Genomic DNA, 26,493 nt, shown 5'->3' with positions numbered 1-26,493 from the left:
CATCACTGCCAGTATACAGAAAGTCTTGCTTCTCAGTTCCCAGATCCCTTGAGAGAGAGGAGATTAGAGTACAGACTCAAGTAAAATACATACTAAAAAAATCCCATAAAAAATTACTAAGATTAACAACCCAGAGAATGTGAATTCTTCTACATTCAGGCCACATGCAGCTCACTCAGGAGAAAAGGGTTCAAAATTAAAACACCACCACAGGTGGGGCTGGTGTTCGAATATTAAATGTAATCAAATATTGTAGACTGCTTTATAAAAATAAAATAAAAAATTTTTAAAAGAGTAAATAAATAAATAAAACACCACATCTATGAAATGAGTACAGATCTGAACAATGATCTGATTCTTTGCTTTTGTTTTCCACTGGCATGTGGAGTATAGACAAAACAAAGCTGTATATCTCTAGAAGCTTCTACTGAACGTCTTAAATCACTTTCATGGACAACTCCAGGTATTGCTAAAAATAGGTCCTTGCACTTTTCTTATCATTCCTACCAGTTACTTCATTTCCATGATGTATATGTTAAAACTCTGATTTTCAAAGGTAGGTATTGATGGCTTACTGGCCTTTCCCATATTGTGAGCAAGAAAATGGCAATAAATAAAAATTTATACTGTAGTCTTCTGACACTTTCTGGCAGACAACTGAGGCAGGGATCGAAGGAAAGAAGGTAGAGATCAGAGAAAATAATCAGGAAAATAGTTTTTCCTTAACTGAGGAGATGGAGAGTTAAAATCCTAGTAGTAAGCTCTGTTTTATTGTTTAGTCAAATACCCATGTCAAGACAAAAATTTTTAAATAATGCAATGACATAAACTCACTTTCACCTACAATGCAGTAATTAGGGAAAAGTTGTCTTTGGTCTACTCTTCAAAGGAATTTTTCCTTCTAGGTTTCTTGTTACAGATAATCCTCCTACTTACCCATGACCCTTCATTTCAGCTTCTTAGAAAAGAAAGGTCACATTCAGAAACAGTAACTTTACAATGCAATACCCTAATATGTTCAGCCAAAGTGATGAGATTAGAATCAGATGGAAGAAGCCTTTGGGAGGAGAGCTTAAGGTAGGAATGATCCATCTGAAGATGAGAGAATACAAATCTAAGGAAAAGTAAATAAAACAATCCGTTTTCTACTCACTCCAGGAATCAAGTTCTGCTTTCTGGGCAGAGGGAAGAGGAAACTCTTTGAAAAGGTTTGAACCACAGGAGTCCTACATGGAAAAAGACCAACTCACAAAGTTCACACTATACCCTGAGCACCCACACTCCAAAGCCCTTCTCTTCACTGTTGCCTTTCCCAGGCCACTTCTCAGCCTGCAGACAGCTGGCCAGACACGGAAATCCAAATCTCTAGTTCGTGCCTGCTTTTCCACTGATTCTGGATTAAAAATTGCAGCACTGACACTACATTCTGAGAGACTCCAATGGGGGACTCTTATCCAAACAAAGGAGGAATCTGAATTCTGTTGGAAAGCAAGATTTTTTTTTTCAGTAGATCATACACTATTTTCCTCTAGTTAAAAATCTGTTGCTCAAAATTGGGCACTGAATTTATTAGTGATTAACAGTGAAAACATATAAAAAGGCTTCTAGAAAATAGAAAATAGTAAATGCCGTATCTGTAGAAGTACAAGTAGTATTTTTTTTTGTGGGGGGAAGCCACACCCAAGTGTGCTCAGTGTTTACTCTTAGCTCTTCATTCAGGGATCACCTGAGTGCAGACACTGGGATCAGAAACTGGGGGCCCTATGGGGTGCCAGGGAATCAAACCCAGGTTACCTGTGTGCAATGTAAACACCCTACGCGGTACTATTGCTGCAACCAGTATTTTTTGCATAAATGATTTATTCCTCTATATACTGACTGCCTCTTGCTGTGTTGTAAGTATAGCAAAACTATGTGGGCAGGAACAGAAGAGATTTTTGTGAACTCCTTCCTGGGGACCTCACTCCTATTTAGATAAACATCAATGAGAAACGTTAAAAACAAATGTATTTCCTGTCAGCTGTAACAACAATGCTAATATGTACATATATCCCAAGGATTAACAAAATCTCATGCTTCACAAAAATCCCTATGATTAGGGAAGGGGTAGATATTTTTATATTAAATTCTCCAAAGCATAGTTTCACCTATCCACCTAGTTTTTCTCCCCCCGTGAGAGAGACATAACCCTAATAAAAACTGTATCTTCTTCCAAATTTAACTTTAGTGACTCATTTGATTTTTCTAGGCCTTTCCTACTTACATCGGTGGTATTCCTTCCCTCTCTCCTCTCTCTTATTTCTCCTCCAAACTATTAGGAGAATAGCTATTGGTCATTTACACTTCTATAAAAATTCATGTCAATACAAGAAGTCCTTAGGAACTAAAAGTCTTCTCTGGACAAGGACTCTGGAAATCTCACAAGCAAATCTGGGAAAAGATTGAAGCCTGTGTATAAAACACAGAAGGAAAAATGCCAGAGACATCCCTGGGACCATTCAGCTCATGGACCAGCTCTACTGTCAACTGAAACTATGAGTACTGGAACTGAGTTTTCGTTAGCTCTAGCTACCTTCACTGAAACCCTTTCATTGCTGCCCCAAAACAGGTACTTTGAACAGTCCCTGCACTTTTTAACAAAGACTAATTTCTGTTGGTGCTTTTATAGGCAGAAAAGCAGTCCTAGACACCATTTATAGAAGCTTGATTAGGACAACTGTAATTTTTTTTTTAACTTACAAATAAAGTACATTAAGTCCCTATTTGTGGGAATGTTTACAATTCTTCATTGTAAGTAGACGGTACTTATGTTTCAAGTAACAACCATCTGGTCTACTATATGAAATACAATAAACTTTTGTGGGGGTTTTATTTAAAGATATTCCAGCCCACCCCCAACTATCCATAGAGTCTTCTACAGTATATTTCTGAACAAAGAAGGGGGCCAGGGTACTAATTTAAATTTAACTACTCCTAAAACACAAGTAGAAGTAGTTTTGAAAGATTGGTTTTTCACTACTAGATTTACTCAGTGTGCCTCTAGAGTGCAGAAAAAGCCTTGGTTATTTAAACATGTCGGTTGTTTGGAATCTGGATAAACAGAACTTAATGTCCGTTGGATGCACCACAGTAATTTCCAGCCAAAACACTCAACGTAGTCGTGTCAATGGTGAACTCATGTCTCTACTCCCATTCATTCTGTTCCCACACACAACCAAACTGGCTAACTTGTTTCCCCCTCGCTGATACTGATCTAAGTTAACAGCACCTGGGGAATCAACCTACTAAAAACTTACGAGTTTCTCTAAATTATAATTCTCCCCATCTACCCATGTCCCAGTCTTATTTTGTCTCTCTCCTGAAAAGCTCTCACACCCATCCCTATAGTTACAAAGCTTCTCACCGGCAAGGCCTCTAATGCAAACCCTCTCCAGCTGACTCTGAGCCCCTCACTCCAGACCTTACTGAAACTTCTTGGTCTTCTTTTGTTTTCTCATATTCCTGACTGTGCACAGGCTGTTTCCCACATCTTAAACACCCTACCATAATCTTCCTCCACTGTTAAATACTGTCTAGGTCAACTTCCTATTTCCACTAAATCAGAAAGCCTTTCCTGATTCTTGTACCAGGTTTGTGCCCTCCCATATTTTCACAGAACCCTGTCTTTCTGGCAGTGCTCATCATAGTGAGGAAGTGCTTATGCAATTATATATTTAATATTTCCCTCTACCTACAGATTGAATGCTTCCTATTGGAAGGAGTCTTGTCCCCACTGTATCTCTAGCACAATTCTGGCACAATGGCTTTAGAGTAATGTTTGCTGGGAGGTAGAAGAATTTCCTGCATATACATGTAAGTTTATATTCATCCATATATCAATAACTCATTATCTAGACACATAATTATGTCTTCTGGAATATACTATTTTCTTAAGCTTTTCATAACTTCACAACCCATTAACATCTAGGTAATTCTTATAGATCATATAGACTCATTTTTATTGCTTAATAATAGTTTAATAATTCTAGACACATAATTATGTCTTCCGGAATATACTATTTTCTTAATCTTTTCATAAATTCACAACCCATTAACATCTAGGTAATTCTTATAGATCATATAGACTCATTTCTATTATTATAAGTTTAATAATAACTGTTTAAATAAAGAGTGAATTCCAATAAGCCAGAATAGTTATAATTCTTTACATGGCTTCAGTATACTTTAAAGTTATTGTCTGGGAGCCAAAGTGGATAGGTAGGGCACTTGCCTTGCACACATGTAGGTGACCCCAGTGTGATACCCCGAGGCCCTTGTGGTCCCCCCACCAGCCCACTGCGAATGACCCCTAACTGCAGAGCCAGGTGTAAGCCTTGTGGCCGACAAATAGAAAAAAAAAAGGAAAGTATATTTCTGAACAATGAATTTAGATTGCCTGCCTAGCAGATAACAATATTTTTAGTGTAAGACAGTAAAATCTATTATTTGCTTCTTTCAACTATGAACATGCAGGGCTAGAGGAATAGTACAGGCTTAAGATGCTTGCTTTGCATGTACCTGATGCAGGTTCAATCCCTGGCACCACATATGGTCCCTCTAGCCCCACAGGAGTGATACTAGAGTACAGATCCAGGAGTAAATCTTGAGCATAGCCTGGTGTGTCTCAAAAAAGATTAAAAAAGAAAGAAAGAAAAAGGAAAAAAGAAACCACTGTGAACATGCACTATTTTAAGTGGAAGCAAAAAAAGAAAGTTTTAAAATTTCACATGTTGTTGCCTGGCTCATGCCTTCCATTCCAACATTAGCTCTCACTAGGCTGACAAATCAAGGTCCCCCAAGTTTCTATGTGTTCGAATAAACTGTTCCTTTCATTGATGAACTTCTGTCTGTCCCTCTCAATGAGCATGAAGAGGAAAACATCAAGGAGGCTGGGATTTATGTGTAAGGGAGAAAAACTATCACCTGTATAACTCACTTTAGACCACTACAGCTGGGTATACTAAAGGCCACTTGAACTCAAACTCTATCCCTACTAAGGAGAAGTAGCTTCTCTAGTTGGCCATAAAAACAGCTCTGAATTCTGGGCAATGGATTCAGGGATGAGTTGATGGCATCTTGCTTTCCTGTATCTTAGTAAAAGGCTTCTTTGCAACTTTGCAAAAGGCTGATGTGATTAAATTAATCTCTGCAAGTTTCTTCTTTATGATTTGAAGGACTCTGTCCAGAGCTAAATACTCAGCTTCCTGCCCACCCCTAATGCCTTCTCTAGAAGAGCCAGCTTCTCATACATCTCTCTGCAACTAGGCCATTACTTCTAGCTATACAAGTCAAGATCTCCTGTTAGTCTGAAAATTGCTGAAGGACAGGTAAGAAGATTGTCTACTTCCACATCTCTGAAAACTATTCAAAAAGGCTGCACATAATGGACTTATAGTGAATGTTAACTGAGTAAACTTATGTGGTCTAAACATCAAAGACAGTATTTTTTAAAACCCCTGAAAAAAATCAATTGGAAATACAGAGAAGGGCTAATCAAATAAGAATTATGAAACCAAAGAAATAGCTTGTCTGTCTCACTTTCCCCCTTCTATATTAGCTGTGCAGTTTAGAAAAGTCCCTCAGGCTCTTAGTGAAAAAGTAAAAAAACTCAGAGAAATCAAACACTAGGCCATCTGAGTATCAACAGAACTGGACTGGCTCCTGGAGTCGGTGGAACTATCAGAATCAGAGGAACACTCCTCTCTTCTGCTTCTCTTCAAATGCTGACCTCACCATATTCTATCAGAGAAAGATCTTTGGGAAATGGGAAATGGAACCAGCAATCACAACTCAGAAAGTCAGGAGAAGGAAAATCAACACATTCCATAAGAACTACCACAAAGCAAGAGTTTAGTGTTCTCTTGGGGTCTGTGCCTTACTTGAGACTCCTAACTAGAAAGTAGAAATTCTGTACTTGCTCTGTTCTGGATTAGGGAGGGCAGATTCTATTACCAATGGTGATAGGAAATCTTGGAAATGAGATAAAACAATAAACTCAGAGCAATAAACAATAGACATCGCAATAAATTACAGACCAGTTAATTGTGTATGAATGCAAATTAACTATTTGCACATTAATATAAGATGTTGATAAAATTAAAAATATTGCCAGTTTGTTACCCTAATACCTACTAACCCTCTTATATTAATAATATTTAGTTAATGCAAAAATTATCATTTATAGAGTGTTAAATAAACAAAAAATGTATTATATTAATGACTTCCTCATTTGGCAACGTAAATATATGATAGCTGAATTACAATTGTGGCAATGAATGCCAAGAAATAAATGGAACTCATTCTCTTACTCTTAGTTGAAAGAAAAATGTATAGCAGTCTCATTTTGTCACATCATCCAGCAGACTGAAAACTGGAAAACTCTTGGTTCAGACCCAAGGCACAAGTCATGATTCAAATCCATGTATCTGTGGAGTTTCCCCACATCTTTTCAGTTCAGTTCTTGTCATATTTCCCCCAACTGGAAGATTCCTTCACAAAGAAAGCCAATGGGAGGTCCTTAAAAAAAAATTCCAGGGACTGGAGTGATAATACAGCGGGCAGGATGTTTGCCTTGCATGCAGCAGACCTGGGTTTGATTCTCAGCATCCCATATGGTCCCCCAAGCATCACCAGGAATAACTCCTGAATGCAGAGCCATGAATAACCCTTGAGCATAGCCGGGTGTGACCCAAAAAGTGAAAAAATTCCACCCACTCTTGCAGAGGAAAGAAGTATGCAACTGCATAAGTTTAAGGAAAGCCCAAAGTGCCTCCCCAGAAGTTTAAGGGCAGAGCATCCCTCTAACAATATTTGTACCCTACAAACTGTGGGAGACAGGAACACTCCCACGGTTGCAGGGCTATGAAGGCAGACTTAGAAATAGCACATCCCTGGAACCATAGCTGGGCTCTAGAAGCAGCGACATAGCACCTACACAAAGCAAGGGGAACCATCACAGGATGCTCTCATATCAACTGTGACAATCTCAAATCCACATTTCTGATATTCAAGGCACATGTCCAAAGTTGATGACGCTCAAAAACTGAGTTCTTTCCTAACTTTTTCCTAGAGAAACCTGTGAAACAGCCCTGTGTTTTCAATGAGTATTAAAAAGGTACTCGCTCCCAGGAGGCAATTCCTGCCCTCATGGAGCTTCGAGTCTATTTGGGGAAAGAGGCAATATCCTAACAAAGAAATGAAATCGATCTAACAGACATGGAAGGTGGTTAAGTATGAGGTTAGTAACATTAGAGGATTATTCTCTGTAGTCTCCTATGTGGCAGATTCATGACAAATAATAATGGCAATCATCCTCTTGCAGCGAGTAAAGAGGTACTTCTCCTAAGTACCAAAAAGAGAAGGGAGCAAGAGGAAAGAACTTTGGCAAACACCAGAGCAGAATTAGACAGGGCCAGAACTTTGTCATATATAGCCCCAATGTTTCCCCACTGCCCTACCCAGGGAACACTCGTCATAAAATCCCCGCCCCCATCTAGTTAACGGTCATATGGTTGGTAAGCTACCCAAATCTGTATTTTTGTTCCATTTCAAACTTTTTGGTCTCTAAGCTTCCTCCGTCACCGATAGAGCACTTACTGCATACACACACCATATAGGCACTGGAAGTATAAGAAACACAAGGAATTTTATTTTGGTGCAGATGGAAAAAGTCAGCTGTACCTCAATAAGGGGGATACCAAAGAGATAACATTGAAGAGAACAGGTGAGAGAGAATCATGCTCTGGATTTGACTCTCAAACAAGCTGAACAACAATTTGTGATCTCTTACTTCTTTTCTCTGAGGATATTATGGTAACAAGTCGATACCATATGCCTAATGCCACTATTGGGTCATTGTAAAATACTGAATGATGGCTTCTTTCTCTTACTGAAGGCCTAGCTTTCATGTGGATAAAGAGACACACTCTTCCATTTCCTAAGGGAGACACACACTTCCGTCTCCTAAAGGGTGCCACTTTTGTGAGCTGCAAAAGTGTCATCTCAGCTTGTATAAACAAGCGTGCGCTCTGATTCCTGAGTCTTAAAAAGCAGCTCATTATAACACAACAGTGTTTTTTAAAGTGGTAGTAAGAATTTTAGCACTGTTTTTTTTTTAATGCCAAAATGACAAGAGTAACATGTCCTTTTCATATCAGAAAGTGAAAAGAGCTCTGCTGGGACTGCTGCCGGGCAAGGTGTTTCCGTAGGAAGGCTAACAAGACGGTTTCCAAACACGGATTTGGAGAAGGAAAAACCTGTACTGTTCATGCTCAAAAGCACCAGGTGCTAGGAAGACACAAGGGACTAGAGAACAAAAAAAGTGAATCTATCACACCCCAACACCAAGGAGGAAGAACCCTGGGACAGGAAAGAGTGAAAACGACAAGACTGTGCTGTTAAGTGAGAAACGCTTTGCTGTACCAGTCCCCATCTCAGCCTTGCTGATTTGGCCCCACACTGCGGAGGAGCTCCAAGGTGTTGGTGGGTGACAATTGTCAACAACCCAGAGAAGGCTTTCCTAAGTAAACATATAGATCCCTCCAGCTCTGATGACCAGAAGCCAGGCTTGACAACCCCTGGCCTCCCTTTGAATCGCACAACTTTTTGTATGATCAGTGGTAACCTATGTTACATATCACATGGGCTGGTGACAGACACCAAAAGAGGTGTTATACAAAAAAAGATCAAGAGCCTGCTAGCTGGAAAGACAAGACTTCTGTGTAAGTCTCTGCTTGTAACAGTCAGACCGTACAAAAATCAAATGATTGGGCATGCCTTCCCATTTAGCTCAACGGCCATCATACTCACTTGGACTGTTGGTAGAAGTACTTTCATAAACTGCACTTTAAATGGGGACCCCATAAAGAAACACATACTACTTTGTTTTGAATAGGGCACTTCTGAATAGAAATCCTTTGACTCTCTCAGTTGGGATGTAGTCTTCCCTCAGATAAACTGGCTGATAGAGACCAATGCCTTTAAAAAATTGCTTGCTTGCTTTGGTGTGTGTGTGTGTGTGTGTGTGTGTGTGTGTGTGCATGTGAATGTGCATGTGCATGTGCACATGTACCTGCCAGTGTGCCCTTACAAACATCAACTGGAGCACAATAAACTTTCCCTGCTTCTGACTTTGGTAGGAAAAAATGGAAAATATATTTTTGAACACTAGGTATCTGATGCCAAAAAAACTCATGAAATAAGTAGCTGGTAATAATGCACTTTGCAACCAACGCATCTTTACGACATGACTAGCTAATTGAAGAGCAAAGTATATTCACAACAGCTAATACAACAGCTTCACACCTGGAGTGACCAATAGTTCACTGCTTATGAAATTCTTTCCTAGAAAATAGCTTGTATTTTCAGATCATCTCTTCCCAGCACTCAAAAGCAAACAGGAGCCAATAAAGAAATGCAGAGAATTCTGGTGACTGCATCGCAAGATAAATGAATGGTGAAATATTGCTAGGAAACTCAAATAACTGTGCCACAGCCCCACTCACTCAAAAACATCCCATTTTCCCAGTATCTACTTGTCCACAAGGGAAAAACCTAAAATACATTGGAAGTTGAACAAGGATGGGAAGAGGAAGAAGAGAATTTCAGTGGCTAAGAAAGCAGGTGGAATTTTGAACTACTATTATGTTCTTGGATCACCTACCGAGATGTTGGCAAGCACTTTGCAAAGGAAAACTCTAGCTTCCATTACTGTGTTCCGAAACTTTTCTCCCTTGGCAAAGAAAGCCAGAAAAGCCACCTACAACTGAAACTGAAGGACAATCTCTCCTTGCCCCCAGGAAAGCGTGACTTGAGCCCAGCAAAGCAGTGTCGGTGCAAAAGACACATCTGTAAAAGGGCACAGTGACTGTAAGAGGAAAAAGCGGTGGTGGAACTTGGGGGTCGCATTTAAAGGGACATGCATGGCCACGGACACTGGTGGAAGAGGGACACGCGGCAAGAGGCAGATTTACTTACAGTCCTCGGAGCCGAAGCCAGATTTTCTCGATCTGTTCGGGCTGCAGGTATTTCAGAGAGTTGCTCTCGAATTCTTCAATTTCCTTGGTCGGCGACTCCATAGCTGCAGGTTACCGCCGGGGTGAGGCTGGAGAGTTGGGGGCCCCTCCCGGCCTCCCCCAGCCAGTGCGCGGGCGCGCCTCTGCCTGTCACTTGCTCTGTGCGTGCGCTCCCTCTTGGGTGCCCTCAAAAGCCAGTCTGGGCGCCGGCTGGGGTCCGGGGTGCCCCGAGACTCGGGGGCCCCCCGGGGCAGCTGCGGGCGCACTGCATGGTCGGGGCTGCTGGAGTTCTGCTCGGATTCTCTCTCTTTTAAAACAAAGCCACAGAGGCGATCTGGTGACAGCTGAAGGGTTGGGGGTGGGAGAGGGGGGAGGAGGCCAGGAAGGAGACAGTGACCTGGGGACAGGGGGACGGGCAGAGGAGGGCCAGGCGCGCGCCTAGGGGCGCTGGAGGGCGGCCCAGCCCCTTTCCGCCCCGCACCCACCACGGCGCCCCCCTCTCGCTTACCCGCAGCTCGGCTGACAACTGAGGAAGTCGTCTGGCGTCTGGTCTGGCACCCGCGAGCGCGGCAGGGGCCCGTCTGCACGCGGAGCCCCGAGCCCCCGCGGCGACCCCGACCCCGACGCCCGCCCCAAGGCAATGACACGGCGGCCCGGCGCGGAAACCCCGGGGACGGGTGGGCGGACACGCGAGCCCGCCTCCGCCGGGTTAGCGCCGAGATCTCCCGGGGATCACGCCCTCCCGGGCCGGCCCTTTGTGAAATTTTAAAGCAGTTGAGAATTAAAGTAACCACACGTCTCAGTTGCAAACTCCTAACATCTTCTTTGCTAATGGGACGCTCTCTCTCTCTCTCTCTCTCTCTCTCTCTCTCTCTCTCTCTCTCTCTCTCTCTCTCTCTCTCTCTCTCTCTCTCTCTCTCCTCTCTCTCCTCCTCTCTCTTTTCTCTCTCTCTTCTCTCTCTCTCTCTCTCCTCTCTCTCTCCCCCCTCTCTCTCCACTCTCTCCTCTCTCTCCTCTCTCTCTCTTTTCTCTCTCTCTCTTTTCTCTCTCTCCTCTCTCTCTCTCTCTCTCTCTCTCTCTCTCTCTCTCTCTCTCTCTCTCTCTCTCTCTCTCTCTGTAAATAGCCAAAAATAGAATAGGAAACTCTCATGACTTTATACTTTACAGTTCCTGCTTATATGGTGTGTGAAATTCCCCAGCCTCTGCTCTGTAGGTACCTACTGAATATTTTGAAACGTCTGGTCAACTTAAACAATGGCTCATGTGTCAGGATCCAGCGTCCTGAGGCAGATAGTGCATAAAATAAACAGCCAGTACGGTCAGTGCATTGCTTGTCAGCCTTTTAGCTAAGATCAAATGTGCAGACTGTTTCACTGTGGCCCTAGAGCTTGGACAGTCCTTGAATGTTTGTTTCCTTAAGTGCGTCAAGTTTGTCTCATTCTCTGCAACAGAGACCCCCACTGGACAGAGGGCAGAGGTGCTTTAGACACCTCCGCCTTGGGGAGGAAGGAAAACCTAAGCTGAGGCACAGCCTCTGCTGATCAGCACCAAATTCATCGCAGGGAACCTGGGGGGGCAGCAAGGCTGATCCTGGAAACAGTGTGACTTTCAGCATCTCACAGCTGCAACTCAATGCAGTGTCCCTTGAGGCCATTCACAACAAAGGGGGCTGCCTTGGACTTGGGCTGGACTTGGGAGAAGGATACAGGGCCAAAGAGAGAAAAGCTCTGTGCTCAGCTGAAGACAGTCTTGACACCAAAGAACTAGTGCCGAATTCCTTCCCAGGGGCCCCTTCAATCCTGGTCAACCATTTCTGCCCTGCAATAGTACCACGGTAATGGTCCTTTCTGTCCCACTCCCAGGATTCTCTTCTCTTCATCCAATGCTGCTTCTTACAAGTAAGATCATGTTACATGGAAGAACTTTTTTCCCAGGTTGGAGTCATAGTAGAGTGGATAAGGCGTTTGTCTTGCATGCAGTTGACCTAAGTTCTATCTCCAGCAAGCTTTATGGTCCCCTGAGTAATTCCTGAGGGCAAGGCCAGGAGTAAGCCCTGAGCATCGTTGGGTGTGCCTACCCACCTCTCCCCTGCCCACCAAAAAAAAAAAGACTTAGTTTTTCTTCCATGTGATCTTGATAAAGAAAGAACATGACAGTATCTAAATCCTTACCCATTTGTAGCTGGCACTCACTTTCTAGTACTTAGAACTAAGAGCAATAGGGTACTATGCCAACCCCACACACCCCAAGTGCACAGGGGCCCTGCTTAATAGTGATGTGCAGACCTTCTTCACTAGAAGGGACATTAGACCTGCCACACAATCCAATGCCACCTCATGATAGTCCTTGAAGACTTTCAAGATCCACTACATATTTTCACTGAGTTAAGGCACTATCAGGCAGACTACAGCATTAAACAGTCAACATATTGACATGAAATTCATATATTTGAATTAAAATTAACCAGCCACCCAATGTCACACAGCAAGGAAAAATGGCAAGAGTGAATGGGATCATTTAAAGGGAGAGAGATGGAGAGAGAGAGACAGAGACAGAGAGACAGGGCTGAAGCCATAGTAGAGCAAGTAAGCTGCTTGCCTGGCACGCCGCCAAGCTAGGTTCAGTCCCTGGCATCCCATATGGTCCATGGAGCCTGCAGGAGTAATTCCTGGTGTACTGCCAGGATAAACCCCTGAGCATTGCTGGGTGTTGCCCAAAAACAAAACAGAAATGAGAGAGAGAGAGAAAGAGACAGACAGACAGACAGACAGACAGACAGACAGAGAGAATGGTCCAGAGAGATATACAGTGGGTAAGGCAGAAAAGGCACTTGCCTTGCATAAAGCCAACCTAGATTTGATCCCCGGCACCCCCTGCCCCATAGTCTCCCAAGTCAATCAGGAATGATCCCTGAGCATAGAGCCAGGAGGAAGCCCTGAGCATCATCAGATGTGGTTCCAAAACAAACAAAAAGATTATTTTAACAACTTTTTTTCTGGAGGCAGGACAATCCCAAATGGGGATTCCATGAGTTGGAACACTGTGGACAGACTACTGATGAAATATAAATGAGTTGTCATGATAATAATCGTAAATGTATCTGACTTCTGTGGTCTAAGCATTCACTAAGGGGTTAAACCATAAGGGGTTAATACATTAACTCTCTTAGGCAAATACATCCACAAATCTTTCTCAATTATGTTGGCATTACATACAGATAAACCACTCTTGAATTGAAAACACACAGACTGAAAGCACATATGATACATCTAACACATCAGACATCACAGTTTAGCCAAACCTACCTTAACATGTTCAGAACACTGACAATAGCCAGCATCTGGGGGAAAAACATCTCACACAAAATCAGTTCTATAATAAAGTGTGGAAGATCTAAGACACAGGTCAACATTTTATAGATATCACAGTATATACTATGACTGTAGAGTATTGGTTGAGTCCCCTCAGGATCAGGTGGATGCTTAGGGCTGTGACTAGTGCTACCAAGGATCATTAGTGTTTTGTATCACCTATCTCTAGCCTGAGAAAACAGCAAATTTCAAAAGCTGAAGTTCAGTTTCTGTCAAATCCAATTCCTATTTCTGTTACATTACTACAAAACCAAGACAATATATGCTGTGTTATGTTAAGTATGGTCCATTTGTATTGACATACCCATTCTGTAATTCTGTAAAAGTATGGAGTTTTTCTAGACTGAACTGGAGAGGACCAGAGTTTGAGCTACAGTTTCTTACCTTATCAAATTTTTATTACTTTATCTAACAAATCAGTCCACCTCACAGGATCCCATTCTCCACATCTTTGAAATAAAGAATAGAGACAACCCCACCAACAAAATTATTTGTTTCACCTTTATGACTCTATGAGTCATCTGGAAAGATCTGGGAAAAGAAATTGCTGAATATTGCTGTAAACATATACAACACCACGCTTCTCTGCAAAACAGCCTGCACTGTGAGGACAAGAAGAGAAACGTAATGCATGTGTTTTCTTTCCCTGCCCAACACTATCTCTACAGCTCTTCCCTAGCGTTCATGGGACTGTGAGTAAGACAAAAAAAATTTTATATGATGAAATATCACTAGGTATATGCCAACATGCGTTCACATATCAATACGCTATACATTTATATATATACATGTTTATATTAAAGGCACATATTATATAGCTGCCAGTTTAAAATAGACCCTCACAGAGATATACAGTAGCTTAAATGCTACCAACATCTGCATTTTCAGCATTAAGTATCATAAGTCCAGAGAGAATGTACAACGGTTAAGGTGCCTGCCTTGCACATGCTTGACCTGGATTTAATCCCCAACACTACTAGCATATAGTCCCCAAAGCCCCATCAGGCATGATCCTTGAGCACGGTGCCAGGAATAGGCCCTGAGCATCACTAGATGTGGCCAAAACAAACAACAAACAAAACTCCCCAGTAAGAGGATTCCTGGCAAAGTTTAAGGAAAAGCTATTTTCATGCCTGACTTTGTAGACATGAGAATCACCACTCCATTCCCTTTCATATCTATGATTCCATGTTTCAAAAATAACCACAACCACTACTGCCCTATCAGTTACTGAGAACTACCATATGCCAAGCACCAGGCTAGCCACATCACATGTTGGTTCATTTTGTTCCTCACCAAAACACTTTATACCCATTTACAATACAAAGGAGTCTCTGAAAGGTCAGATCACTTTTGCAAAGAGCTGCAATTAATAAGTAGTCAAGCCATATTTTCAACCCTGCCCAGCATACAAAATTCATGTTTCATTTCTTTCCCCTTTGTTATACCAACTCCCTGCTAAAACAAACAAAAAAAGATAAGCAAAAAAGGTATAAAACAGAGTAGGGTTGCAGAAGCACAGGTAAAAGGTGACTAATACTGGCAAGGAGTCAGAAAAGCTACAGAGTAAAGATGCATTTTTAAACTGGCTGCACACATGGAAGGTGAGTAAAGGCAGAAGCTAGCTGAAAGAGAGAGCCATGCATGAAAAGTGCACAGGGCATGAGAAAAGGTGGTACCCCATTTTAGTGCAGGTGGTACCCCTCCTGGTAAGCAGAAGGTAAGAAGAAGGAGCACTAAGCAGAAGGAAGCATATATTTCCAGCACTGAGAATACGTCATACACTGAGGTTAGCTCTCCAAACCTGCCCCAAGAGTATGCAGCAACTATGGGGCAAATGATAACTCAGGCTCCAGAAGATGAATTCAGATGCAAATAAGCTCCTCTGTTTACAAAGAAGGAAGAGTCAGACCAGGAGACAGAATAAGAGAAAGCACATCATTGTCTCCCATGGGTGACCATCTTCCAACTATGAGATCATCTGCTTCTTTGACCTCCACAAAGCAAGTCAGTGTCCTGGATACATTTTTCATGACTTGGCAGTGGCATCCTCAAGTGAATATGTTGAGGTGGAAATTCTGGAGAAGCATCAGAACATTGGAAGTAGCATCACTAGGCACAGCAGCCCCTCCTTCCTGCCCCTACCAAATGTGGACTGGTAGCCAAAACACAGAGTTGAAAGAGGCTCTTCTCTCCCACTGGCTTCCTTTTCTTGCAAAAGGGTATCTCTGATGACAGTAACACTGCTTCTTCCACCCTATCACATCTTCTCTGTTTTAGAATTTGGGGCAGTTTCTGTCCCAGGAACCACTTGCACTAGAATAAACATCAGTTTATTCAAATTGGTCAAACCCAGATAATCCCATTCTCAGCCCCTCCTAAAATGAAGCTCTGAGTAACCAACATCTATATTATTCAGTTAGTGGCCCAGAGAAGCAAGGAGTGAAGATGGGAGTAGGAAGAGGATGGAGCCGCCACTCAGAGGTAGTTTGATGAAACCTGTGTGGGCCTGATCCAGTGTCTGCACCTTTCTCTGACAAGACCTTTTTACTTGCCCGATGCCAGGAGACATTCACAGAATCCTTCCGACCAAGGAACAGACTTGGGGGCAGGAGGGAGTAATGAGTCATATGTGACCTAGGGCAAGACCCTTCTCTTCCTGGCCAAGGCTGGGAAAGGCTGGGTGCCCTTTGAATGGAAAGGAGCTAGAAAGGGTTTCAGTTCTCACCTATCTTGATTGGAAAACCACACAGCCTGACCTGGGCTAACCAAGCTATTCAGCAGCCAAAAAGAACATCAGGAAAACCTGAACTCTGTTTTTACAGTTAAATCTGACTCTAATACATGGAACTGAGGTTGACCAATCAAGAGCCATCTGAATAACATCATCACTCAGGATCTAAGACTATCCAATCCCATTTCTTTGTGGAAGATTTGATGTGGCCTTAGAGAAAGAAACCAAAATCTTTTTTTTTTCCAAGATACATATCTACAGGGCTTCAGGTTCTCTTGGTCCTGAGGTTATCTTAACACCATGTGTGAGCACACCAGAAAAGCAGCACTAGCACGGCTCCTCTGCCCCTGAATAGCCATGAACCCAGAGGCACACAAACTAATCTCGGAACGCAGCAGCTCCTGGCAGAAATGCTCCTGGACTGTGAACTAAGCTACAGTCCAGTGCTGCCCCCGGAAGGGAAGGTTTTGTTTATTTTTCTTAATTTTATTGAATCGCCGTGAGATAGTTACAAGCTTTCATGTTTGGGTTACAATCTCACAATGATCAAACACCTATCCCTCCACCAGTGCACATTCACCACCACCAATATCCCGGGTATACCTCCCCTTTCCCACCCTCTTCCTGCCTCCGTGGCAGACAATATTCCCCATACTCTCTCTCTACTTTTGGGCATTATGGCTTGCAACACAGACACTGAGAGGTCATATGTTTGTTCCATTATCTACTTTCGGCAAGCATCTCCCATCCCAATTGGTTCCTCCAGCCATCATTTATTTTTTTGCTTTTCGGGTCACATCCTGCAATGAACAGGGGTTACTCCTGGCTCCTGCACTCAGGAATTACTCCTGGCGATGCTCGGGGAACCATATGGGATGCTGGGAATCAAACTTGGGTCGGCCGTGTGCAAGGCAAACACCCTATATGCTGTGCTATCACTCCAGCCCCCAGCCATCATTTTTTCAGTGATCCCTTCTCTATTCCATCTGCCTTCTCCCCTCCACTCATGAAGCAGTCTTCTAGCTATGGGGCAATCCCCCTGGCCCTTGTATCTACTGTCCTTGGGTGTCAGTCTCATGTGATGCTACCTTACACTCCACAAATGAGTGCAGTCCTTCTATGCCTTTCCCTCTCTTCCTGACTCATTTCACTTAGCATGATACTCTCCATGTTTATCCATTTATAAGCAAATTTCATGACTTCATCTCTCCTAACAGCTGCATAGTATTCCATTGTGTAGATGTACCAAAGTTTCTTTAACCAGTCATCTGTTTTAGGGCACTCGGGTTGTTTCCAGATTTTGGCTATTGTGAAAAGTGCTGTGATGAATATATAGGTACAGATGTCATTTCTACTGTGATTTTTTGCATCCTCGGGATGTATTCCCAGAACTGGTATTGTGGGGTCATATGGAAGCTCAATTTCTGGATTTTGAAGGATTGTCCATACTGTTTTCCAGAAAGGCTGGAGCAGTCGGCATTCCCACCAACAGTGAAAGAGTGGGGGAAGGGTTTTTGTCCCTTAGCCTTTTCCCCTTTGCGGCAGCATGGCGACCACCACCTTTCAGAGCCAACTGGACAGAGGTAGGAGCTTGCAGTGATGGGGCACAGGGGAAATCTCACGGGGATGGGGGGTGACCGGCCCTGCTCCCTGCCCAGATGAGACCCTGAGCGGCCACCCAAGAATGTCTCCTTTGCTCCTGAATGGCCATGATCCCAGAGGCACACAAACCAATCTCGGAACACAGCTCGCAGAAATGCTCCTGGACTGTGAACTAAGCTACGGCCCTCTGCCACTCCAAGAGGGGAAGAGTTTTTGTCCCTCGGCCTTTTCCCCTTTGTGGCAGCATGGAGACCACCACCTTTCAAAGCCAATTAAACAGAGAGGTAGGAGCTTGCAGTGATGGGGTGTTCAGGAAATCTCATGATGGGGGTGGGGGCAGAAGCGGCCCTGCTCCCTGCCCAAACAAGACCCCAAGTGGTTGCCATGAATGGCTCTTCCGCTCCTGAATGGCTATGATCCCAGAGGTACACAAACCAATCTCGGAATGCAGCGGCTGCTGGCAGAAATTCCTCTGAACTTAATTACTAAAATATCAGAGTTCCAAAACCATGTGGCCGCTGTTGCAGCCGTGCGACATCATATGCTCTTCATTATCAGCAATAGAAAACAAATGATCTAATGATGCCTTTTTGGCAGGTCTGATTGTTGGGGGAAAATTCCAAATAATAATAGTGGGTTTTCTGCCGAAAATTGAATGTAATCAAAGTGAAGAAATAGTAAAGTGAGAATCATCTGCCATACAGGCAGGGTGGGGGTTCAGGGAGTATACTGGGATTCTTGGTGGTGGAACATGTGGACTGGTGAAGGGATGGGTGTTTGATCATTGTATGACTGAGACTTAAACCTGAAAGCTTCGTAACTGTTCTCACAGTGATTGAATAATTTTTTTAAAAAAAAAAGCAGCACTGGCAAAAAAAGAATCAGAAGTCAAGGGAGAAAGATAACACTCCCCCACCCAAAAGTGTCAAAAGATCTTTTCAAGCCCTTGATTCCACTATTACTGAATTTGCAGCTTCATGGTTTGTTTTTTTGGTACCTTCTTTGGTTTGGGGGCCACACCTGCTGGTGCTCAGGAGTTACTCCTGGCTCTATGCTCAGGAATCATTCCTGGCAGTGCTCAGGAAACCATATAGGATCCTGGGGACCAAATCCAGGTAGCCTGCGTGCAAGGCAAACACCTTATCCCACTATGCTATCTCTCTGGCCCCTGAAGTTTCCGTTTTCAAGGACTTCTACATGATAGAACCCTATAAATCATCCTACCTATGATGTTTCCACCGAATTAGTTTTAATGAGATTTCTGTCTCAACCAATATGAATTTTACACATATCTCTCTTTGACATTTGCATAAGGAATTTTTTTTTATTCTGACCCATGACAAGTATTGTGACTGATAGAAGTTCTCACAAGTCCAACAAGAAATGGAAGAAAGGAAATTGGAAAAACAGGATAGGAACCTTGGACTCACAATGATCAAAGTGAAAAATAAGGAGACTCTTAATTATTCTGATGGGCGGAATAATAGCACAGCAGGTACGGCATTTGCCTTCAATTCCTCTGTCCCTCTCGGCAAACTACGGAGAGTATCTCGCCCACACGGCAGAGACTGGCAAGCTACCCATGGTGTATTCGATATACCAAAAACAGTAACAACCAGTCTCACAATGGAGATGTTACTGGTGTCCACTCGAGCAAATCGATGAACAATGGGAGGACAGTGCTACAGTGATACAGTGCTAATTATCCTGATAAATCTATCAAGAAATTCGTCAGCTTACTCTTCAAGCTTGTGTTCTCCTTAAACATATATCTTACTTGCTTTTATCTTTGCTTATTTTCTTCTCTCTTCTCTCCCCCCTATCTTTCTAAGAAAATTTTGTTCAATAAAACTTGTCTTGCTTGGCTATAGAATCAATACCCAAAAGTCCATGGCTTTCCTATATGCAAATAATGAGAGAAGAAAGTGACCCGAGAAAGCAATCCCGTTCACAATTGCGCCTCAAAAAATCAAATACCTCGGAATCAGCTTGACAAAGGAGGTAAAGGACTTGTATAATGAAAACTATAAAACACTACTTCAGGAAATAAAAGAGGACACGAGGAAATGGAAAGACATCCCCTGCTCATGGATTGGAAGAATTAATATTGTCAAAATGGCAATTCTCCCCAAAGCATTGTACAAATTCAATGCGATCCCTATAGGGATACCCTTGACATTCTTCAAAGAAATGGAGCAAGCGCTCCTGAAATTCATATGGAACAATAAGCCCCCACGAATAGCTAAAGCAATCCTTGGGAAAAAGAAAATGGGAGGAATCAACCTCCCCAACTTCCAACTCTACTACAAAGCGGTAGTCATTAAAACAGCATGGTACTGGAACAAAGGCAGAGCGGCAGACCAATGGAACAGGGTTGAATACTCTGACATACACCCCCAAATATATGATCATCTAATCTTTGATAAGGGAGCAAGAAATGTGAAGTGGAGCAAGGAAAGCATGTTTAACAAATTGTGCTGGCAAAACTGGATGGCCACATGCAAAAAAATGGGCTTAGACCTCCATCTATCACCATGTACAAAAATCAGATCAAAATGGATTAAAGACCTCAACATCAGACTAGAATCCCTAAGGTACATTGAAGATAAGGTCGGCAAAACCCTCCACGACATTGAAGCCAAAGGTATCTTCAAAGCTGACACGCCACTGGCCAAGCAAGTGAAAAAAAGATAAATAAATGGGACTATCTCAAACTAAGAAGCTTCTGCAACTCAAAAGAAACAGTGACCAAAATACAAAGACAATCTACAGAATGGGAAAGGATATTTATGCAGTACCCATCCGATAAAGGGTTGATAACGAGGATATACAATGCACTGGTTGAACTCCACAAGAAGAAAACTGCCAACCCGATCAAAAAATGGGCTGATGAAATGAACAGAAACTTTTCCAAAGAAGAAATCCGAATGGCTAAGAGGCACATGAGAAAATGTTCAACATCACTAATCATCAGGGAGATGCAGATCAAAACAACAATGAAATATCATCTCACACCACAGAGACTGGCCCACATCCCCAAAAACAAAAGCAACCGGTGTTGGCGTGGATGTGGGGAGAAAGGGACTCTCCTTCACTGCTGGTGGGAATGCCGACTAGTTCAGCCCTTTTGGAAAACAATATGGACGATTCTCAAAAAGTTAGAAATTGAGCTCCCATTTGACCCAGCAATACCACTCCTGGGAATATATCCCAGAGAGGCAAAAAGGTATAGTAGAGATGACATCTGCATTTCCATGTTCATTGCCGCTCTGTTCACAATAGCCACAATATGGAAAAAACCAGAGTGCCCGAAAACAGATGATTGGCTAAAGAAACTCTGGTATATTTACACATGGAATACTATGTAGCTGTCAGAAAACATGAAGACATGAAATTTGCATATAAGTGGATAACATGGAAAGTATCATGCTGAGTGAAATGAGTCAGAAAGAAAGAGACAGACATAGAAAGATCACACTCATATGTGGAATATAAAGTAGCTGAAAGGTACAAGCTTACAATGTTGTGATTCCTGGCAGACATTTCACTAGACTTAGTTACTAAAATACAGAAATCCAAAACTATGCTGCTGCTAGTGCGGCCTCCTGACCTCATATCTTTTCATTCTCAGCAATGGAAAACAAATTACCAAATGCTTTCTTTTCAGCAGATCGACTTTAGGGGGGAGAAACTCCAAATCAATAATAGTGAATTTTTTTATTGAAATATTGAATGTAATCAAAGTAGAGTGAAAGTAAAGTGAAATTTACCAGTTACACATGCAGGGTGGGGGGCTGGGGAGGTGGGGGGAAGGGGGGAGGTATATTATGATTCTTGGTGGTGGAATATGTGCACTGGTGAAGGGACGGGTGTTTGAGCAGTGTATAACTGTATAACTGAGACTTAAACCTGAAAGCTTTGTAACTTTCCACATGGTGAATTAATTAAAGAAAAAAAATAAATAAATTTTAATTACAAAAAAAAAAAACTTATCTTGCTTGACAAAAAAAAAAAAAAAACCCTGCCTCAATGACTTTTTGGTAGTGTCTTATCAAAGCATTTCTACATCATACATTTTAGCCCCTGAAAACAACTGTAAGTAAAATACGTATTCTCATCCCCAGTTTCAAAAGGAAATGAATAAAGTCTGAGTGGGTCACTGATGTGTCTCTACCTGTTCCGGGTTCCTGCCAATGGCCAGGTAGCATGACACATGAGACTTCCTCACTCCTGGCCCTGGTGGTCACTCTGTCTTTCAGAACACACTGCCAACCCAGCAAAATTAACTCGGCTGTACTAATGAAATTTAAAATTTTGTTCGTGGGAAACTGCTGATGCTATACCATCAGCCAAATTCTGATTCAAATGCACATTAATCAGCGGGCAGTTCTTCCTATCTTTGTAAAACAAATTTGAATGTGGAAAACCTCAGCCCTGAGAGGGACCTTCACAACTCCTTTACCAAAGCTCCTAATTATGCTGACTGGAGCAGCCCTCCAAGCAGGTTAGATAACCAGGCAATAGGCCCAGGAATTTCTGGTGGCAGAGCTGAGATCAGAAGCCATTTCCCTGCACTCATGGCACATGCTCTGATAGCTCCAAACTGACTGTACGGGTCCTAAGAAACCCTCCTATTTCCACCTGAGGGTTTAGTGGAATGGTTTTCTCAGAGGTTCAAGAAGACATACCAGCTAAAAGAAGGGGACACTGGCAAAGCCTTCCCAAAGGGGAAAAAATAAGGAAAACTTCCAGCAAAGCAGAATTGCATTTACCATGTATGAAAAGTAGAATGCTGATTTAACTAGCATGACTACATTTTTTTCACTGCTTTTGAAGTGCCATCACAGATGATTTGCTAATTCTAATTTCTACATTGGGGGTGAGGAATCAAAAGAGCTATGCTAGGAGTATCACGTCTCACTCAAGTGAGAGAAGGAATCCAAAGTTCTGACCTCCGTTGACAGTCAAAAATCAGGGATGCTGTCTCGTTTGCCAAGGCATCAAAAATCAGATGGGCCAGTCATGTAATGTGATTCAGAAACGACCGCTGGACTAGAGCTATTACCAACTGGATTCCACAGGACGTCAGAAGACCTCGTGGCTGCCCACCAACTAGATGGTCAGATTTCTTTGTCAAATCCCTGAATGAATGATTTGAGGCTCTTCCTGTTCCTGGAGCAAGCAGATATCATTGGGCTGCACTAGCACATGACAGGGACAAATGGAGACGTTACTGGCACCAGCTCCAGCAAATCAAAGATCAACAGGACTAAAAGTGATACAAGTGATACATTGGGGGTGCAAGGAGTGTGGAGGGGGGCACAGGGGTGGGGCTTAGGGGAACAGAATCCCACAAATTAACTCTGGAACCTTTTAATTGTATTCACTAACCAAACAATTGCTCATTACTTTATATCTGCCAACACTGGGAGATCACAAGCTTGCAGCAGTCAACAATTTTTGTATAAGCCAATGGCTGCATCATAGAACATCAATGTCATTGTGGAAACAGTAAACAATTTCAAAACAACAAATACATCATTGAAAAGTGTCAATAAGTGTCCATGCTAAATGAAAGTAAAGGAACAATCATGAGAACTCCACAGTATCTGTACTGTAAATCATAATGACCAAAAGTGGGGGGGAAGGGGGAGAGAGGGAGGGAGAGAGGGGGAAGGGGGAGAGAGAGAGAGGAGAGAGAGAGAGAAAGTGCCTGCCATAGAGACAGGCTGAGGGGAGGGGTGCCAGGAGTAAAAAGGGGGAACACTGGTTGTAGGAAATGTACATTGATAGAGGGATGGTGTTGGAACATTGTATGACTGAAACCCGATCAAGAACAGTCTTGCGGGGCTGGAATGATAGTACAGTGGGTAAGACTTTGCCTTGCACGTGGCTGATCCGGGTTCGATTCCCAGCATCCCATACAGTCCCCCAAGCACCACCAGGAGTAATTCCTGAGTGCAAAGCCAGGAGTAACCCCTGTGCATCGCAGGGTGTGACCCAAAAAGCAAAAACAAAAAACCCAAAAATAACAGCCTTGTAACTGTGTATTTCATAGTGATTCAATTTTCAAAGGTGTCTTTAGAAGAAAGCAAATTGTGAAAAGTGCTGGAAAAAAAAACAAACCCAGAAAGCAATGTGGGTGTAACCTATTCATACACAGGATGGCATTTTAACCAGCTATTCCTCTATAACAACAAATTATTAGAAATAATACTATGACTATTGTTCCGCAGCACTTTACCTTCTTATCTTCCAGGTCTGTCTGGGTTCAGCCAGACTGGTCTCGAGATCTTCCTTGTTTGGAGGTATCTCCTGTAGCTGCAGTAAGAGGGAGAGGGACTAGAATATCCAGAATGATTTCACTGTAGTTTCACTTATGTCCAGGTCTGGGCAATGAGATCATTATAACGTCAGAACTCTCTCCATATTATATTTCCAAATGATCTTAGACTTCATTAAGTGGTAGCTAGATGCTAAGAGCAAGTGATCCAGGAGAGTCAAGATGGACGCTAGCAGTCCTCCTATGGCCAGGCTCAGAACTTCCCAACATGACTTCCACTGTGTTGGTCAGTTAAAACAGTCCTAGGGGAAGGTGGATCGATAGCACAAGTGATAGGTAGCAGGTAGGGTGTTTGCCTTGCATGTGGCAAGTTCGGGGTTTGATCCCTGCCACCCCATTTGGTCTCCAAATCCCTTCCAGGAGTGATCCCTGACCTCAGAGCCAGGAGTAAGCTCCGAGCACCACTGGGCCTGGTCCCCAAAATAAAGTAGTCAAAGGACTAGCCTGGATTCAAGGGCAAACTCCACTTCCATAACAAGGGTGTGGGGAAAGTGCTACCAATATTACTGTTTCCCTTTAGTCCACCTAAGGGTTCAGGAATGGCCTCAGAGAGAAGCTGGCATCTAAGCTAAGAAGATCTGAAGAAAGGAGAGGAGCTACCAGGTACCAAGGAGAATAAAAACATTTCTGACAAGAGGGAACTACATTTGCAAAGATTCTGAGGCACAAAAAGGCCTGATAGGAAAGATAGTAAGTGGTCACTAGAGTGTGGCAGATAATGGCTTGGGATGGTGGAAGCAAGGCCAGAGGAGAGCCTGAAGGGAGTATATAAGGACCAGCTGTCCTCTGAAGTCTTAAGAGAAATAATTTGGGAACTGCAGATTTTGCTTACAAAGAATCATGCTACTGATGAAGTATGGACAGGAAGGAGCAAAAATGGTCCTGACTTAATCAGGATGTTAATGAACCCAGGAAGTGACTTTAGATAATACCAGAAGATCCAGCATCCTAAATCCACAGTGACAACAGTGAACTAAATTAAGAGTGACATGAACTAATTTCCCTGTTGGTAGTGTCAGTGCAAGATTCATCAGAGTCCTGGAGAGCAAAGACCATGAGTGCCGTGCCATCACAAGCCCAAGTACACAACAGAACAATTGACCAATTACTAGCTAGCCTTCTCTGAAAGGACGGTGACATTTATTTCATATATGACCCAATGTCATATGCCCCCACACCTTGCTGCCTTCACCAGGGCCCCTCGGAGGGGGTCGGGGTGAGTTTCCCTCCCTGCCCCAAGCAGAGCCCCGGCAGCCAAAGACCGCCGCAACCCAGCCACAGCCATGCTCAAGACCACTCTCCACATGCTTGGAGGAGCCTCATGCATGAAGGAACCAGCAGAGGAACCCAGGTGTGTGGGACCCGGGCTGAGGTCTCCAAGTCTGCTTGGACTGGTTCTGGGCCTCCTCCACCCAGATCCTCCTTTCATCAGTAGCTAGGCAGTCACACCCACAAACTGCCCCTAGCGCCATGTAATCCCATCAACGGACAAGATCCAGAGACTATAAAGCAAAGCTCCCAGAAGTCTCTTATTGTCTAGTTCTTCCTCTTGGAGAACCCGGCAAGCTACCAAGAGTATCCTGCCAGCAAGGCAGAGCCTGGCAAGCTCCCCATGGCATAGTCGATATACCAAAAACAGTAACAATGATGGGTCTTATTCCCCTGACCCTGAAAGAGCCTCCAATACAGCACTGTTGAGAAAGACGAATAAAGAGAGGAGGCTGCTAAAATCTCAGGGCTAGGATGAATGGAGACGTTACTGGCACCTGCTTGAGCAAATCGATGAACAACGGGATGACAGTGATACAGTGACAGTGATGACCCAATGTGTTTCCTACCATATAAACTATACTCAAACAGCAAACTGAAGGCCTGAGAACAAATGAAATATCAATTAGACCAGAAGTTAAGATGGGGCTACTCAAGGAAAGGCAGTGAGGCACTGCCCAGGTTACTTTTTATGTGCATAAGGGGTTTACATTCAATTATCTGGCAGCTGAACCTCCTGATAAGTGAAGTGTTACTTTCTGTGTGATTCAGCACACAAGGGAAATAAGAGACATTAACTACTCTTGACAGGATTTTCAAAAATGTCCTCAGGGAATCTAAATGGTTGACTGTAGGCCATGTGATTCTCAAAAGTGAAAGGCTTTTCAAGATGCATGAAAATAAAAGAGTTTGTCTCTACGAATGTCTTCTACCAACATGCTTTTGTCAAGTTTATGCTAGTAAAAAGCCCCTGAAGGAACCTTGATTTGATCCATATTCCTTCACACATCCAGACTGATGGACTCTCAGACATTGATAATAGGCTTACATTTCTGCTTTGAAGATATTAAAAACTCCTTTAAGCAGGAAGTGGGACTTAATTTATGGAAAGGAATGGAAGCC

General features: G+C 43.0%; 1 protein-coding gene across 7 annotated transcripts in view; it reads right to left on the bottom strand.

The window, feature by feature from the left end:
* The window catches only part of PDE1C (phosphodiesterase 1C), a 645,533-nt gene that overhangs the window by 299,582 nt on the left and 319,458 nt on the right, over positions 1-26,493 (bottom strand). Inside the window, exons 1-2 of one of the 7 annotated variants that reach the window (XM_055138726.1) lie at positions 10,561-10,910; positions 10,015-10,359 (exon numbers count right to left, since the gene is read on the bottom strand). The exons of 5 other annotated variants lie outside the window; for them this stretch is intronic. In XM_055138726.1, coding sequence (XP_054994701.1) covers positions 10,015-10,115 — 101 coding nt within the window. In that variant the 5' untranslated portion in view covers positions 10,116-10,359; positions 10,561-10,910. Of the gene's footprint in view, positions 1-10,014; positions 10,360-10,560; positions 10,911-26,493 lie in introns of those variants that run through there. One more of the 7 variants, XM_004606905.2, reaches the window with a different exon arrangement.

The sequence above is a fragment of the Sorex araneus genome, chromosome 1, assembly GCF_027595985.1.
Source record: "Sorex araneus isolate mSorAra2 chromosome 1, mSorAra2.pri, whole genome shotgun sequence".
NCBI classification, from domain to species: Eukaryota; Metazoa; Chordata; class Mammalia; order Eulipotyphla; family Soricidae; genus Sorex; species Sorex araneus.
The sequence above is the reverse complement of the archived record's forward strand: the minus strand, read 5'-3'. Positions and strand labels throughout refer to the sequence as shown.